Source organism: Cricetulus griseus, chromosome 3 (genome assembly GCF_003668045.3).
Source record: "Cricetulus griseus strain 17A/GY chromosome 3, alternate assembly CriGri-PICRH-1.0, whole genome shotgun sequence".
NCBI lineage: Eukaryota > Metazoa > Chordata > Mammalia > Rodentia > Cricetidae > Cricetulus > Cricetulus griseus.
In genome coordinates, this window is record NC_048596.1 from 202,960,635 (window position 1) to 202,979,481 (window position 18,847).

General features: G+C 45.4%; 1 protein-coding gene across 1 annotated transcript in view; it reads left to right on the forward strand.

Moving 5' to 3' along the window:
* The first annotated feature begins 1,316 nt into the window (after positions 1 to 1,316).
* Slc35f3 (solute carrier family 35 member F3) overlaps positions 1,317 to 18,847 on the forward strand; it is a 241,478-nt gene continuing 223,947 nt past the window's right edge. The window contains exons 1-2 of the mRNA XM_035442763.1: positions 1,317 to 1,369; positions 1,696 to 1,925. Coding sequence (XP_035298654.1) covers positions 1,317 to 1,369; positions 1,696 to 1,925 — 283 coding nt within the window. The remainder of the gene's footprint in view (positions 1,370 to 1,695; positions 1,926 to 18,847) is intronic.

Sequence of the window (18,847 nt, forward strand, 5' to 3'; positions counted from 1 at the left end):
CTCCTTTTTATTCAGCCCAGGACCCAGCAGATGAGTTGATGCTGCCCACACCCAGAAACTGCCACATAGACATTCCCAGAGGTTTGCTCCCATGGTAATTCTAACTCACGTTAAATTGACAATCAATTTGGAGACTTTCCACATCAGCTGTGCTGTCATCTGCAAAAACAATTTCGTTTTTCTTTTTCTCCATCCTAAATGGCATCATTATATTCTTTTTTTTTTTTTTGTAATTTAATTGACTAGAGCTCCAGTAGGATGCTGTGGAGGTACAGCAAGGATAGTCCATGGTGGCCTCTCATCTTATCAGAAAAGTTGTAGTTTCTTATCTGCTAGTGGCAATTCTTGGTAAATTCTTTTTATCAAGTTGAGGAACCGAGTTCCCTTCTATTCTTAGTTCACCAAGGAACAATACATCTTTTCTTAAAGCAATACATAAGTACAGCTTGCACATTGATCCCTTGGGGGAAATGTATCTTACATTTAAAAAAAAGTCGAGTAGAGTCTAGCTATGATTCAATGTAGTCTTTTGGACTCGATAAAGCTATGTTGTTTTCTATAGATCTGCTTATTTCCTAAATTTGCTCTCAGTGCAGAACATCCATATGGAGGGAGACTTGATGGTCTGGAATGGCTAAGGAGCAAGGCACAAAAACTGATTGGAAGTTAACTAGGACGAGAGTCTCTACAGAAGGATCAGAAGCAGTAGTGTCCTCATCCTTGTGCCTGTCAGCTGAGCACCCTGCCTGACCTAGCAATCACCACCTCATCCAATCGGCCACTTAGTGTGCACTGTAAAACGCCAGGTTAGTTTGCTTTTTGTTTTCCGAGTAGCACCGCTCTTTGGTGTGGTGTGGTGTGGTGTGTTGCTGTGGGTGTGGGGAAAGACTGAGATTCACGAGTCAAAACCAGAACACTAGGACCGTGACAAGTCCGGCACCCTAAGGTTGCAGATCTAAGGAGCCTGAAACCCGGCACACTCCAGGTGGCAGGGATAGGGACGCGCGCCCCCGCCTGGTCCACGCGCGCCGGGGCCGCCACAGCCTCACGCCCCGGTGGCTCCAGAGCGCACTGCCGGGCGCGCTCTCTGGAGCTCAGGAGCCCGCGATCGCGCGTGCGAAGGCGCCGGCGGTGACAGGCGGGGGGGCGCGGCGCTGTTCTGCCACCGGCTCCCAGACCCTTCTTCCTGGAGTGGCCCAGCTGAGCCGTGCGGGTGACCCACGGGCTTCCGGACCCTCGCAGCGGCTGTGAGGAGCTCGGGCCGCTGCTCCTCCGGCTCCACTCTGGGCGCCCGGGGCCACTCGCTGCCGCTGCCCATGGGTATCCGAGAGTTTCCAGGCAGCGCTCCCAGGGCCAAGAGCATCGCTGTGTGAGTAGCGCTGCAGGAGCGGGAGGGCTGTGGGCAGGTGGCACCCGTCATCCTCGACCCTGCTCAGTCCGCACTGCCACGCTCGGGGAGGGAGGGAGAGAGGGACGGTCGTGTGCGACTGAGCCGGGGAAGTTTCAGCATCATCTCCTGGCCACTCACCCCCTGCTCACGTTGCCCGAGGCGCCCAGGGGAGGGCGCGGGACCCGACGCCGGGGAGCAGGGCATAAGGCAAGCAGCACGAGGGGAACAGCCATGGGTCCTCACCGGTCCTCACTGACGTCTCCCCTTCTCTGCCCTTGACTCATGCCGCCTTCCCGCGGCCTCAGTGGCATGAGGAGGTCACCGGACGTCAGCCCGCGGAGACTGTCCGACATCAGCCCTCAGCTCCGGCAGCTTAAGTACTTGGTGGTGGACGAGGCGATCAAGGAGGATCTGAAATGGTCGCGATCCGTGGAGGACCTCACTAGCGGGCCAGTGGGACTCACGTCCATCGAGGAACGGATCCTGCGCATCACAGGCTACTATGGCTACCAGCCCTGGGCGACGAGCTACAAAAGTAAGACTCCCACGTAATTCCCCTGCCCGCTGGTGGTCTCCCTGACAGAGACACAGCAGTAAGGGAAGCGCAGAGAGGGAAGGATCTCTGCACCCTCCCTCCTGCACGCAGATTGGCAACTTCAATAAAGAGGCCCGGAGGCAGTTCTGCCCTGAAGGGCGCGGCGGGGGGGGGGGGGGCTTTCTGTTACATTCTGTCTGCTTTCTGCTTCCCAAACACAACGTCTTTACCACTACCACCCCAAGACACGTGTCCACTTCTAAGTGATTCTGAAGGCAGCCTGTTGTCGCTGTCCCTGAGAAATGCTTTAGAGAATCAAAGTCTTTGCCTGAGTAGGGTTCTGATTGGGTCCTGGTGTCCTTAGCTCAGGAGAACTCCGGCTTTGGTGGCCTGGGTTTTAACTGTCTCTCTCAGATATAAATGAAGATTCGTTGGGCCTAGCCCTGTGTCTTTGCTTTAGAATTGAATGGTTTGTAAGTCGGAAGATTTTATTTTGATCTTTCTAGATACTTAAGTATCTGAAACATGAGTGAATAATTGGGGCCAGGTGAGATAACTCAGATTTACCCTGGGCATCAGCTGCTGACCTTGTTTGCTATGGTGAGCCATTACCTGTGGGGGTAGGACTCATTTGGTGGCATTTATTTTGTTTTCTTTGAAAGAGAGAGAGAGATTGAGATCTGCTTGAAAAAAAAAAAACTCAAGACACTGTTTGAGATATTATCAGGATCTGTGTCATACCTTTGTAGTTAGACACTGCAAAAGGATTCCAACTTGCCCCCTCAGTGGGTTTAAGATGTGAGCATGAGTCATTCATTTGTAAGAAAGTCTAGACTAACAGCTTGATAATTCTGAATTAATTTTTAACCTTTTATTGCTGGGAATCACAACATAATGTATTGGTTTTTAGGGGGGAAACACTAGACATTTGTTTTATAATTTAGTAATATTCACCACTAAGAGTGTTCTCTACTTATATTATTCTTAACACCTTCTAGCCCAAGCACTTGGCTGTGAGCTTGTTCATTTTGTTATTTGCAATAAAAGGCACAGGGTTTGAGTGCTTGATCTTAATGGTCTGATTTGACCTTAAAAGTCTGTGAAGACTGTATGTAGCTCACTATAAATCCTTCTGATGCTCCCGTGTCTCCCTGCCTCTGGTTCTGCTACTAGGATTGTTGCCTGCATTGGCTTTCCATTGCAGAAGGGACTTCTCTGTCACCAAAGGACACTCAGCAAAAAAGTAACAAGAAGTTGAGTCTTTCAGACTTTCCTGAGGGTGTGGAGAGGATCCTGTCTTCCCACTTTGAGAACTTCTGTTAGAAAATAGATATTCTGTGTTTTGTGTCTACATTCTCTGCTTTCATATAACTAAAGGCAGCGCTATAAATTACAGGCTTTGAGAGGTCGTCTCTCAGCCCCTGAAGTCAAAATAAGGCTTATTTTTTACAGTTGCATGTGTGCCTGACTCTGCACTCTGTGAAAGCCGAGGTGGAAGTTTGTGACTTTGGGGGCTGGTGAGCAGCTTTTAGGCATGGTAACTGTGCTGAACATACTTTATAGTAAGACCCAGGAAAGCCCACATGGAGAGCAAGTCACTTGTGCCACCAACAATATTCTTAGACACCATTTTCCAAGGCTCCTCTGAAGGAATAAGCAGAGTAGGTAAGGCTGCAGTGGTTCTTGCCATGTGGACAAAAAACCTCACTCATTCCCTCTTGCCCTGTGAGGATTCTTTCTTCTTCCAAGGTATTTCCTCGGTACTAAAATGCTTTAGGTGACAAGTGACATTTTGATGAATTAATTGGCTTTAAGTTTAAATTTAGAGGCGCTGATGTTTTATTCATGCAGCAGAAGAGGTTTTAGGGCAGTGCTCTGCTGTTTGCCAATTCTATCCAACTTTGAAAATAATAACACAGAGGCATATCCATCCGTGGGCCCCCGTTCACTGCTTAGTTTGTTGTCTAATACATGAACTCAACACTAGAAGAGACAGTGATTACAAGTCAAGTGTGTGTGTGTGTGTGTGTGTGTGTGTGTGTGTGTGTGTGTATGCACGTGCACACTTGTGCACTTGAGCACACCCATGCACAGGTGCACATAGGGCAGAAGACAACCTTGAGTGGGTGTCATTCTTCAAGTGCTGTCTGCTTGCTTGTGTTTTAAGACAGAGTCTCTCACAAACCTGGAATTTGCTGAGTAGGCTAAGCTAATTGGCTGTCAAACCCCAGGAAACTGCCTGTTTCCACCTCCCCAATGCTTGGACATGTAACACCACACCCTGCTTTTCATGAGGGTTCTGGGAATCATACCTAGGACCCGATGCTTCCTAGCCAAACACTTTACCAACTGAGCTACTTAAACAGAACTCGTTTTTTGGTTATTTTTTGTTATTATTTTTTGTTATTTTTTTATTAATTCAAATTAGAAACACGCTTGCTTCACATGTCAATCCCTTCTCCCTCTCACTCCACTCCCCCCATCCCCCACCAGTCCCCCACCTAATCCCCCATCTGTTCTCCAGGGAGGGTAAGGCCCTCCATGGGGTTCCCAAAAGTTGTTCATATCATCCTGAGCAGGGCCTAGGCCCTCCCCTATGTGTTCAGGCTGAGAGAGCATCCCTTCATGTGGGATGGGCTCTCAAAGTCCCTTCTTACACCAGGGATCCTGCCAGGGGCTACATAGAGTGTCGAGGCCTCCTCATTGACATCCCTGTTCAGGGGTCTGGATCAGTCCTGTGCTGGCCTCCCAGATATCAGTCTGGGGTCCATGTGCTCCCCCTTGTTCAGATCAGCTGTTTCTGTGGGTTTCACCAGCCTGGTCCCTGCCTCTTTGATCTTCATTCCTCCCTCTCTGCAACTGGGTTCCAGAGTTCAGTTCAGTGTATAGCTGTGGGTGTCTGCCTCTGCTTCCATCAGCCACTGGATGAGGGCTCTAGGATGGCATATAAAGTAGTCATCAGTCTCATTATAGGGGAAGGGCATTTAGGGTAGCCTCTCCACCATTGCCAAGATTGTCAGTTGGTGACATCTTTGTAGATCTCTGGAAATCTCCCTAGTGCCAGATTTCTCCTCAGACCTATAATGGCTCCCTCCATTATGGTATCTCTCATCCTGCTATCCTCTATTCCCGCCCCCGCCTCAACCTTTTTGCTCCTCCATTTCCTCCTCTCATCTCCTCTTCTCCCCTTCTCATTCTGGCAGCTCCCTCTCCCCTACCCTCATGCTCCCAATTAGCTCATGAGATCCTGCCCCTTCCCATTCTCTGGGGTCCATGCATTCTTCTCTTAGAGTCCTTCTTGTTTCCTAGTTCCTTTGGTGATGAGGATTCTAGGCTGGTAATCCTTTACTCTATGTCTAAAATTCATATATGAATGAGAACTCTGGATGCTAAGCTTTGGCTTAGTTCAAAGCCTTTGAACCTTGCCACTGTTGATGTTTTCTAGATTATTTCTTATTGTGTGGGGGTTGCCAGTATTGAACAGTGTCCCTGGCTTACTGCTCATTGGATGACAGAGACTGCCATTCCTCCCCCATTTGGCAACCAGATTCTTTCTAGGCACTGACAGATGTCCTCTGTATGGTGTACCTTTTGTTCAGAACTACTTGGTTACTCTGAGCGGTAAGTATATGTGCACCAAGAAGCAGGCCCGCTGGGTTTTCTTCACCTTTCCTGTCCTCTTGGGCCTTTCCTTGGGTTTTGTGATGAGTCAAATCAGAATAAACAGCCTTCTAAATACTCCATGGAGCTGAGTGCTTCTGCTCTCATGATCCCTCTACTTGCCCTAGGTTGATGATAGTTTCTAGAGAGTTCTTCAGCTTCTCCTAACAGCATCCTTTGCCTCCCTACCTTAGTCTGGAGCAGAGGAAAATGAGTGACTAGGATATTTTCAGCTGTTTCCCTTTGCTTCCTTCCCTGATAAAGACATGGATTTGGAGTTAGATGGGAAGAAAAGGAGCCACAGTTGAGAGTGGACAGGCAGCCTGCAGCACCCAGCATGCTTGGGAATTGGTGGTTTATTTGCACAGGGAAATAGCACATCTCGAGATCCCAGATGTTCCTGGTGCTTCTTCACTTAGCGGGCTCTTTGGGGACACTCATCCCATGACAAGACACAGAGTCAAGCAATGGAAGATGAAGCTCCTAGCATGGGTGCATCTTCATCCAGAAGCAAGGTTGACACAGCTTGCTTTAAACCAAGAGCTATAGTGAGGTCAGTGCAGGAGAAACTAAGAAATTGTGCTTACTCTGAGCAGGGACATTTCACTTTGTCAACGTGTCCCCTAATGGCTTCCAAATGGTGCTCTCTCAAACACTTTCCTAATAGAAGCACTTTTTAGGAATAGCTATGTAGAAAATGGGGTCATGCCTCACTGTACACAAGTCTCTTCTGGGTCTCCTCACAAAGTGCCTGGCCTAAAATACTCCAAAGAGGGTTGATTGCTTTTATATGCATTCATCAATACCATGCAGTGCTAGCATGTTGAGATAAACATGAACAGTGCTGGCATGTTTAGATAAACATGAATTATTTTTTAGAATTAATTCATTCATAGGGTGGAAAGCAAGCTAGTCCCTACAGGCTACCCATCACTAGCTCATCCAGCCATGGACAGCATGAACTTAGGCCAGCAGCATGCAGGGAACGAGGGTAGACATTTTCTGTCTGAAGTTTATAATATGCAGGGCACTGAATGGCACCTGGTGAAAAGGACACCGATGTTTCTGTATCTTCCTGAATCAAGCATTGCAGTGGCTTTGTATGTGATAAAGAGAGGGCTTGTGGGGAAGAATGTCTTCTTGATTTCTGTACTAGATATTATGTGACACCACTCCTGGAAGGACAGTGATAAATGTGCAATCCCCCCAGATAGGGAATCAGTGACAGGCCAAAGGAACCATACTATTGAAGTCCAACTTGGTAACCTGTGAGTTTATTGCTATTAATCAAAGGAGTGTAGTGAGAGGTTATGTACAGGAGCAGGGACAACTCAAAGGCAGGTAATCACTGAAAGCTACCAGAACATGGGTGACAACTTGTGGAAGTTGCATCCCTGAAGCCTTCTGCAGAACTTGCAGGCAAGTCATCAGGTCAGAGAGTGTCTTCCATGCTCTAGGCTAGTCTTGAGTCTCCTCAGTCCCTCCTATTTCTATAATCTTAAGGAAGGAGGGGCTTTGTAAATCTGCTCAATTTGAGGGACTTCCTGAAACTTCTGAGTTGTTTAATTCCTGGGTCTTAAGACACTTCCTTCCAGATTTCCTTAGTCTTATTGAGATTCCTTTCAGAACTTTGTGAGTCTTAAGGAGCTTCCCTCCAGGATAGAATACTTCAACTCAATAAATGGCTACTTAACAGGATTTCAGGCTGACTTGTGTGCATAGGCTGCTAGCAGAGCTAGCACACACACACACACACACACACACACACACACACAGTACAGTTGAGGTCACCAGAGCACAGCTTCTGTTTGACCTGACCCTTTAGAATAACACCAATCAAATCTGCAGCTCATAAATAACCCACTCCAAAGAATGATGATTTGCTTGTAACATGCTTTTCTAGAATGAAACTGATGATGTGGAACACAAGAGATAAAGACCTACAAGAAAGAGTGGATAGATGCCAAGTCTGGGGATCACTGGAAGACAGCATTTTCTGATATGTCAGTGTCTTAGCCAAAGTTCTATTGCTGTAAAGAGACACCATGACCATGGCAACTCTTATAAAGGAAAACAATTAATTGGGGCTGTCTTACAGCTTCAGAGGTTTAGTCCATTATCAACATGGCAGGAAGCATGGTGGCATCTAGGCAGACATAGTGTTAGAGAGAGTTAACTAAGAGTTCTATATCTAAATCGGCAGATAGAGAGAGAGAGAGAGAGACACTGGGCCTGACTTGAGCATTGGAACTCCAAAGCCCACCCCCATGACACACTTCCTCCAACAAGGCCATAGCTTCTAATCCCTGTCAAGTAGCTTTACTCACTAATGGCCAAGCTATAAGCCTATGTGGGCCATTCTTATTCAAACCACCACAGTTAGAGAGTAAATTTGGTTCTCAAATATAAATAGTCATTAACTATTTACTAGTGTGTTCTGAGTTTTTAAAATCAAAACATAGAACCTGAGCCTAGGAAGCACGAGGGCTTGAGTTGTATCCCCAGCCCCCATAGAAAGACAATCATGATAGCACATGCCTGTAGAGCAGAGCTCCCCAGCACTGGAGAGCAGAGACAGGCGTACTCCTGGGGCTCACTGGCCAATTATTCTAGCAGAATTGATGATCTCCAGATTCAGTTAGAGACCCTGTCTTAAAAAAAATAAGGAAGAAGGTGTGTGTTAGTCAAGGTTCTCTAGAGGAAAAGAACTTTCAGCATGTATCTATATGAAGAGAAAAAGGGGATTTATTAGAATGGATTTCAGGCTGTAGTCCAGCTAGTACAACATTGGCTGTCTATCAATAGAACTTTCCAACATTCCAGTAGTTGTTCAGTCCACGAGGCTGGATATTTCAGCTGGTCTTCAGTATGTGTTGAGATCCCAAAGAAGTATGCGCTAATGCCAGTGAAAGAATGGACTTGCCAGTGAGTAAGCAAGCAAAAACAGCAAGCTCCCTTCTTCCATGTCCTTTATATAGGCTACCAACAGAAGGTGGGGCCCATATTAAAAGTATATTAGTCCTATCTCAAAAGATCTGGATTAAAATTGGGGCTTTCCTCTTCAAATATTTAAGAAAGAAATCCCTTTTAACTGTACCTAGTCACCTGGGTTTTAGTTAATTCCAGACATAGTTGACAACCAAGAATAACCATCGAAGGGAGACTAAGGAAGATAGTCAAGTGAAGCACTGACACCACACACACACACACACACACACACACACACACACACACACACACACACACACGCAGAACTTTCCAGGAGGTCCCGTGCTCCCCACGTCCCTCAGATGATAGACAGCCAGAAATCACAAACCCAATCTGGTGAGGGGCTCACTCTCATCTCCAGGGAAATACCCTTTTCCAGGTTCTCCCACTGCACAGGAAGGTTTCCCTGTTTGGAAGTCTCTCCCAAGTCTCATTACAAAGCACTTGGTTGATGGCTTTTTTGTGCTGCTGGAAACATTCCAGTGACTTGTAGTAGAAAATGAATCTATCTGTGTACAAGCCATCGAACTTGGCTGAGCACCTTCCTCAGTGTATGATGATGCTTACTTGAAGGACAGCTCTGCAGCAGAGGGGACACTCACAGGTTCTTCAGCGTGGTTAAGGAGGAGCAAAGTAGTTGAGAGCCTAGCTGTGTGCCTTCATAGATACATACAAATCACTCTCCACTCTAAACCTCTGGTGTTTCATCTATAAAGTGGGGGAGAAAAACAAGTTATGCCCTTCTTCATGAGAACCACCAGACAGAGTTGCTTTTGAAAGACTTTGCCAGCTCACAGAAAGCCCTTAACTGCCCCTCACCATATCTTCAGGTCAAGGCTGTAATGATCTCCCTCCTTGGCAGGTGGATTAGCCTAGAATAACTTCTGGCTCCACTGCTTCAACCACTATTTCTCTCCTTGGACTTGAGTTTGAAGTCAGAAATTGTGTTGCCAGCCTTGGTGGCTTGGTGGCACTCCTATATCCCAGACACTTGGGAACTCGGCATAGGACTGTCCCTAGAACCCAACAGTTTGAGACTAACCTGGGAAATATGTCCTATGGTATGGACAACCTAAGTGAGAAGGGGTTTATTTCAGCACTGGGTTCAGAAAGCTCACTCCACCATGGCTGAGAAAAGTAGCTCACATCATGGGACAGGAAGCAGAGTGTGGGGGTTGGTAGTGTGCTGATTTCCCACCACACCCTTGTATTCCGCACAGACCCCCTTGGAATAGTATTCCCCCACAGTTAGTACTCTCCCTTTAATCTTCTCTGAAAATGTACTTACAAGCATACCTAGAGGTGTGCCTCAGTCTCTTAGGTGACACTCAGATGCACCAGGTCGATTAAGTATTTGCTTGTCACATGTCAAGGCATGAATAGGTGTGTGTGTGTGTGTGTGTGTGTGTGTGTGTGTGTGTGTGTGTGCACGTGAACATGTGGGTACTTGCATGTGGAGGCCAGAGGTCAACCTCAAGTGTCATACCTTAGGTACTGTCCCTTTTCTTTCTGGGACAGTGTCTCTTACTGGCCTAAAACTCATCAAGTAGGCGAGGCTGGTTAATCAGTGAAGCCAAGAGATCCACTTGTCTTCCATCTCCTCAGTAATGGATGCTTCACTACACTCTACATTTTTTTTTTTTACATAAGTACAGGGAATCGAACTAAGATCCTCATGTTTTCTTGACAGGCACTCTACTGACTGCACTATCTTCCCAGACTTATATATAGTTTTCCCATGATGCTTTGGTCCACTGCATTAGTCAGTATGCATCCATCAGTAGAACAAAGGAGTGGCCACAGAATCACAAAAGGACTCAGAAATTAGGAGGTTGGTAAATTCTTTGGGTAAATGAGGTAGCAAACCTCTGAACATGGGCATGGCCACAAATGTTTCTTATGTGTAGCTTGGGGTATCTTTGAATTATGATGTTTGTAGGAGATGCCATGCTTCGCTAAGATGGTTTGTAGCCCAGAAGGCTACAGGCTGTTTGGGACTCCTGAATGCTGAACTATTTATTCAGTGTAACTTCTCAGACAGTTTTCTGGTTTGACAAATGTTTTCCTGTGACATTCAAATCTTCTCCTAGTCGGTGTGCTGTGTGTCATCTCTGAAACTGGACTAGATCTGAATCTGTTAGGAAATTATTTTTATCTTCCTCACTATCTACTGGCAATAATAGAGTCTATAAAAATCTGGTGTGTCCTAAAAGTTTTATTCAAAGCAGGGAGGAAAGTGCTTCCTGGTGTATGTCAGCTCGGGTTTCATGTTTCTCCTTTTAGAAACTGAGCTAGCCCATTTTCAATAAATACATAAAATGCTGTCTTCTTTCAAAGAGTGGATACAGTTATGATTGTAGGTGTGAAGGAATTGAATCTGGGCAGCATTCTGTTCATGATGTACACGTGTGGGAATTTAATAAACATTTCTCATGATGGGTGTACATTGTGTTGACATTCAATACCAAGAATGGCTTCCTCTTCCTCCTTCTCTTCCCCTCTCTGTCTCTCTCAAAATTCATCTAAGAGGGTTGGGGAGATGGCTCAGTTGGTAAACTGCTGCACAAGCTTGAGGAAAACATCCAGTGTCAACCTCTAAGTTCCTTGTGCACAAGTACACACATGTACATGTGTGTGCACACACACATACATGCACCTACAGAGATAGAGATGGACACACACATGTACATGTGGGTGTATCCACATGAAATGAAGGCAACACAGGTGAACACACATATGTATTCTCACATAAACATACACATGTGGGCACACACACACACACACACACACACACACACACACACACACACACACACACAATTGCCTGAAGAAATATTTTGAAGATTAATGCAAATGCTGTAAACCAGAATAGCAAACTTGAAGAGCTTATCCAAACTGTTTCACTCTGTCAGCAATTTATCAAATATTGAACATGAAAATACTTCAGATGCTATCTGATTTTATGCAGTGGATACATATTTCTGCAACTATATATCAGTAGTTAAGTGCATGTAAAATATTGGAGTCATTGGAATTTAACTTTTTAAAAAGATTTATTTTACATGTGTGGGTTCTCTACTTGAATGTATGCAGTGTCCTTAGAAGCCAGAAAGGCGTGTTGGATCCTCTGGGATGGAATTATAGAGGGGTTGAGAGCCGCAGGTTAGGTGCTGGGAACCAAAGCCAGGTCCTCTGTGCTCTTCACTGTGGAGCCATTTAGAATTTATTTTTAGCACCCCAGTAAAGGTGGTACTATGGTATATAAATGTGTTTGTTCTGTCATAGACATTTATCTAGTGATTTCCTCAGAAGACATTTGAGTAGTTTTTGGTGTGGGGTCAGAAAGTAGAAGAAAGGGGCATTTTCTGCTGTGCGGAGTATAAAATGTTCCCGCGAAGGTTCATTTGTTCAAGGCTTGTTTGTCAGTCAGCTCAAGGGGCCCTTACAAAGGGTCCCCAGGGTTTTGATTCAATCAATGTTTGGACTAATATACTGACAGATTTACAATTTGATGGCACCATTGCCAAAAGCAGGAAGCCAGGACATAGATCCTAATTGGAGGGGGGGATTGAGAACTGTCTTAGAAGGGTACACTTCATCCGTGGACACTTCCTTCTCTCTGCCTCCTGTCTGCCAGGAAGAGAGGCTTTCCTCCAGGTCCCTCTGCAATGATGTTTCTGCCTTGCTGGCAGTCTCAGCATGGACCTCATACCTCCAGAACTGTGAGCCAGTGTGAATCTTTCCTCCCTTAGGACATTTTTTTCCTCAGGTATCCATTACAGCAACAGAAAACTAACACACACTTTCTGCCTGGTCCCATCATCACCATTTTTGTTGTTGTTGAAAAGCCTGTGGACCAGGAGGCATCCCAGAAAACTGACTGCATGGAATTCCAGACACTTCTATGGAGCGAGTCATTTGTGAATCCTCTCAAAGCAGATGAAGTAACAACACATAAATACCTTTTTATTTGCAAATGCATACCGGCTTACTTACAGGTCTATCTACCATTCATCAGCCTTTATTTCTACAGTCATTTTAAAAAGTCCCACTGCTTCTGTAGGATAGTAATCACATCCATTACTAAGGTCAACAATGCTGTATGTGAGGTTCAGTCAAAGATAGACAGGGAAAGGCAGCAGGTTCCCTGAGATAATAGCTTCTTGTTCACAGAAGACATTTAAGAACAAATAATAGAAAGGCATGGGAGTGGATACCTAACAGAATAAATAGGAAAATGGGGGTGGGAGGATCCAGGGGCTCCATAAAACATCCAAGCCAGAGCCCATAAGCAGACTTCCAGCTTTAGGGCCCTTCCCATCCCTTCTTCCATCAGCTTGGTCTTCTGTCTTTCTCCAAGCTCCAATTCTCCATCCATCCCACGGATCTAAGATTCCCCAAGATCCCCTCCAGTATCCCCATTACAAGTGGAGGTTTATGCTTCATTTTTTCTCTCCTTCTGCAAACTTTTGTTTTCATTCTGTAACCAGAATTCTAATTTGTTGATGGAGCCCAAAAAATCAAGCATTTTTCTCTTTCTCATGAAATCATACATCAGCAAAGATCTTTGGCTGGGTCAATGAAATTAAGCTTCATTTTCTTTGCCGATGTTTTATGCTGCGGGCGTTCCATCTCCTTTGCAGAGCCTAAGGAGGCTAGCAAAGAGACTTGCTTCCTCTCTAACTAGGGGTCTGTTAGGAAGAACACCAACTAGAACTCAAGCAGGCTGAGATGCACTCCCAGCACCCCTGTTTTTGCCCGGGCTACTGTACATCCTGTATCCATACTTTCTCCAGTTCCTTTAGGTGAGAGCCTCCAAGTCCAGAGATGTGATCATTGAAGTGATTCTCATTGTTGGCCAAAGAACAATAGCACTTCTCCAGTCCATGGGACTTGATGAGATTGATGTTTCTTAGTACATATCTGTGTTCACATGTCTTTGAAACCCAAGCATCTTCAATTGGCAGCTCCTTGCTTTAGTTAATCACAGGGTAACTTCTCCACTTCTTTTGGTGCATCTAAGTGCCAGCACAGGAATGTCATTTATTGGTTTCCATCTTTCTGATTGTTTGCCTCTTTTTCTTTTCATTGGGAGAAGCATATGTAACCTGAATCCATAGGATAGATATGTTTCTGGGGAGACACCAGCTTATCCCGGTCACTAAGAGGTCTAAGGTCATTGGAATAAGGACCTAGTCATGCCCTCAATTTCTCCATGACTTTGAGCTTCTATATACAGAGGGAGATGGCTTAGGCACTGTGATCTTTGGCTATCTGAAGTCAGATAAGAGGCCACAAAGTAATAAACTGGCTGTCTTCCAGGATGCGAGGTCTCTCTTTCCCAGGCCTCTGTGTGTTGAGGGGCTGCCTCCTTTTCCATGTGGCATTGTGTGGGTGGCTGGCTTTCAGGAAACTATTAAAAAATAAAAGTCCTGGATGCAATTTAGAAAAATTGCTTGTTGCAGCTTATGGGATTTTTTTTTAAATAGGGTCTTCTTCTTGGGCTTCATAAGCTTTAGTGTGGTTTTAAGAGTGATTGCTCTCATCCTTAACAGGTAATAATTTAGTGTCAGATCTATGATGTGCTTTCCAGCAGTTCTGCATAAACAAGTACCAACAGACAGATGAAAGAACACACAAAGAGCCATGACAACAATTTAATATTTGGTGAATCTAAGCAATCAATGCCAAGCTTCCTGGCAATGGGGACACTTTCAAAATGAAACTGTCACCATTCTAGTCACTGGTGTAGCATAGTTCAGGCTTGTTGGGGGTGGAGGCAGTTATGTGTATTTATCTTGGGTTATTATACCAAAATTCAGTTAAGAATCTGGGAAAGTGGCATGACTCTGGCAGGCTGTTCCCAGGAAGAAGAAAGTTCATCCCACCCACTACCAGCAGCCGACTGCTGCCTGCCGCTGCATTAGAAAGGACTGTCCTTATTGCTGTGATGAAACACCCAATAAAAGCAACTTCAGGAAGGCTCACAATTTGAGGGTATAGTCCATTGTGGTGGGGAGGCATGGTGGTTGGAACATGAGGTGCCTCGTCACACCGCATCCACAGTCAGGAAGCAGAGAGAGATGAATACTGGTGCTCAGCTCCCTTTCTCTTTAGCATTTAGTCCAGGGCCCAGCCCATGGGGTGATGCTTCCCACACTCAGGCATGCTTTCCCTCCTTAGTTAAGGCTCATGGTCTCACCTAGGAGGTGCATCTTCTAGGTCCTTCTAAATCCCACCAGACTGGCAGTGAAGATCAACATGACTGTTTGTACAGTACCCCTTGTCTCTACTTCCCTCCAAACCCCGACCAAGTCACCGTCGATCAAACAGCCTGTGCAGTGTGCAGATTTCTACTTTTCTGGCAATTTAGACTTCCTAGCCCATCTCACCAGCTGGTTTAGCCTCGTGTACCCTAAAACACAAAAACATGTCCAGATTTGGGACCTTGAACCTTGTTTTTATTTGTTCCCACTGCCCTGTCACACTCCCTCCTGACCCCATGACTGTCCTTCTTCCCCGGAATAATGCCCCTTCTGCTTTCATACCACATGCATTGTGTTGCCTTTCTGATCCTCCCCTTAGATTTCTTCTGCTGCTTTCATAGTGTCACCCTACCACTTATACAAATCTTGATTCTATATATGAGAAAAAGCATGAGGCATGAGATACCGGATCTGGCTGATTTCAACTAACATAGTGGTCTCCAGCTCCACCCATTTTCCTGCAAATGACAAAATTTCATCCTCTCTTATGGCTAAATAAAACTCCACCATGTGTATGCAAATGTATGCACTCGTGTGTACTGAATTTTATTTATCCATTCTTCTAATCTGGTTCCATAGCTCAACTGTTGTGAACCGAGAAGCAGTGAGCAAACATTTGCATTTATTTCTGTGTTATCCTGTGGGTTTGTCTTAAATTGATTTTTTCTTCCTGTGAGATAGGTTCTTAGAAATGTAATTACTGGGTCAAAGGACTTGCAAATTCATGTTACTGGTGAGCAACCCTCACTCCACAGTTCACAACAGTTCTGAAGCCCCTTATCTACTAGACACAAATTTATCCTCATTTTTTTTCCTCCAGTCTCTACCACCAGGAACACTGGCGTGCTGTGCTTCCATTTGGCGTAGGCAGTTGAAATAGTCAGGGAGGCAACTGTTCTCTTTCCACACACCTTATATGGAGGTAACTAAAGTGCCAAGTCCCTGAGAGACTGCCTTTCCCCATTTCTGTAACTATGGTATTTCTGCCCCTTGGTGACTGTACCGATACAGTCATCATTCTTCAAGGTACATTAGGACCCTTTGCAGAAAACCTGCTTTACCCGAGTTGATGTCGCCTTACACTAACTTTGCTACAGGAATAAGCACACAGACACGTATTCACACTGTGGCTGAATGATCATTGATTTAATGTGATGCCAACCCACTACGGCAAGATAAGTTAGGAAAATCTCCAGAAAGACAGGACTTTGCAGTGCCTCCGGCATCTAGTGGCTGGTATGTTTGTGGAATCAATCAGATACATTTTGATGAGACTTTAAAAATCAGTCTATGAGTTGAATGCTCAATGATGCCCAAAAATCCACAGTTTTAGCCCAGGATTGGTTCCCAGTAAGGCTGTCTCTGCTGGAGCTCTCACTGCTGTTAGAACGCCTATCCAGGAATTACTTTTTCGTATTGTATTGAGAGAATACTTTCATCCACCATTATCTTTGGAACTGCTGATAGTTAACCCATGGGACTAACTGCTTTTTGTTTCTTATGCAAAGGTCTTGATTTATATGTAGTCCAGATTGGCCTCCATTCACAATCTTCCTAAAACTGCATTACAAATGATCTTGTTGAATCATAGAAACCTTGGTACATGATTAGGATATGCAATTGGATGAGTTTGAAGAGATGCACCTGTGCAAGTGTCACCACAGTGAAGAAAGTGGCATGTCCATTCCCTTCGAAGGTTTCCTTGTGTCTCTTGGAGATGCCCCATGGTAAAGCTTTTAACAAGAATTCTATTCTCTCTGGACTTGTTTGGTTTTGCTTTGGATTTCTGAGCCAGAGTCTCCTCTGTAGCCCAGGCTGACCTGGAACTTAAAACAGTCCTCCTGCAAAAGATTCTTCCTGTGGGAAAAGACTGAACTGTACAGAGTGGCATAGAAGAGGTCAAAAACTATAAGCCTACACAAAAGACCCCCTCATTCCAGAAGCAGATACAAATCATGCCAGGTGCATGAAGTTTTAAAAACAGCTGTCTGGTTAATAGTAAAGGGCACTGTTGGCACTGTGGTAGGGACAGAAAGGTTATAAGTCCCTTAGTTAGATGGCACTACTGAAACATGCCTCCATCTGTGGTATAGGACTGGAAGATTAATGACTGACCATTCTATGTCCTACAATACCTTTGGCTTTGTGTTTGGAGAATATAAAATATGTAACAGGTAAAGGAAGACTTGCTGGCTGGTCTTATGTCAGCTTGACACACAAACTAGAATTGTCTGAAGGGAGGGAACCTTAAATGAAAAAATGCCTTCATAAGATCCAGGTAGAAGGCATTTTCTTAATTAGTTATTGATAAGGGAGGGCCTATTCCATGGTGAGTGGTACTTTTCTGGGCTGGTGGTTCTGGCTTCTGTAACAAAGCAGGCTGAGCAAGCCATGGGAAGCAGGTCAGTAAGCATCACCCCTCCATGGCCTCTGCATCAGCTCCTGCCACCAGGATCCTGCCCTATTTGAGTTCCCGTTTGTTGAGCCATAGTCTCACTGATTCCACTAGAATGGCTAGACAGTGAGGCCCTGTCTCCACCTCTTTTATTTAGGTTCTGGGGATCAAACTCAGGTCACTTAGCCGACTTAGAAGAGAATTTTCCTTTGGCTTGTTGATGTGGAGCCCTGATAGATGGAAATGGGTGATTCTAGGTCAGTACTGATGGCCGGCCAGTGAGCTATGTTTGCAGAAAAGACACAGCTATTCAAATGATCTTTGCACTGCCTACCCCAATGCCAGCCTGTCAGTAGCCTTATTCTCAGAGCACATCTGCCAGTCCACTGTGTGCCTCTGTACTCTGACTCAACAGGGGAAAAAAGCAAAAGTTATTCAGTCAGATGATGGACCAGAAATGTACCTCTTTTCCAGAGGACATGCTGAAGACATAAGTGGAAGGCCAGCAGTGTTCCCATGTGATGATGTCTCAGGCTCTTCGGGAAAAATATTTTCAAAGAGGGACCCAGAAAAAATGTTTTTCCACATTCCCCATTGCACCCAGACAAGGGTTCTGTGATTTTCACTCATTTCTCAGAGTGCACATTGCAGGATAGGCTTAATGCCTGGAAAATCCAGAAGAGATGACCCCCCCACCCCTCCCTGGTTCAAAACACAGCCACTGTGAATGCTGGAGATGGGTTCTCACAGACTCCCAAGCCCAAACTGCAGCCGGACAGCCTGGTGCTACACATATGATGCCTCATGGGCAGATCCTGAGTCTCTTGACTAGTTAGAGTAAGAAGGGCATGACAGTACAAAGACTGCAGGGACCAGGAAGAAGCCATGTTGCAGCGTGGTGAGGAAGCCTCTGTGCTCACACTCCCAGTGTCAGCTGCTGAAGCTGCTGTCTGGGGGTTGTCCTCCGAAGAAGATTCCCTTGGTCAGATGCCCTTTGTTGCTCCACAAAACCAGGGTCCTGTGCTCACATCAATAGGCAGAACTCTGACTGAGTCAGAAATCAACCACTGACTTTGCCAATGGCCTCATTTTTATTTGAACTTTTTAATAGAATATACATTTAAAGTTAAATATATTACTGAGAGTAGGGTGGGATTCATGGAGAGACCCTGTTAGGAAGGAAGGGAGGAAAGGAAGGAGGGGGGGACAGAGACAGGAAAGGGGGGAACTCTGAGGTAAACCCTGATGCTAGGTCCAGCTGCTACACCCTCATTGGTTAAAGAAGGCATCAGGCTTTACATCAAGGCATGTACATTTGGGCTCCAGCATGTCCACTTGGCTATGTGGTCCTCCTCAGATCCTCCTTCCTGTCTCAAAGTTACCCTGTTTGTCTAGCACGGGTGGCTCAGGCTCTCCACTTGTTTGAAAATTGTGGATTTTTTAATCCTTGAGTTTCACCAAATGTGGCATTTCCTCCTCTTTGTTTTTGATGCTTTGGGGCAAATTCCAAGGTAAGAGAAGACAATTGGCTTTATGTCACCATCTGGAAAATTGAAGGATTTGACCCAAATGAAAGACTTCGTCCTCTAGCTTGTAAATGATGGTTAGTCACT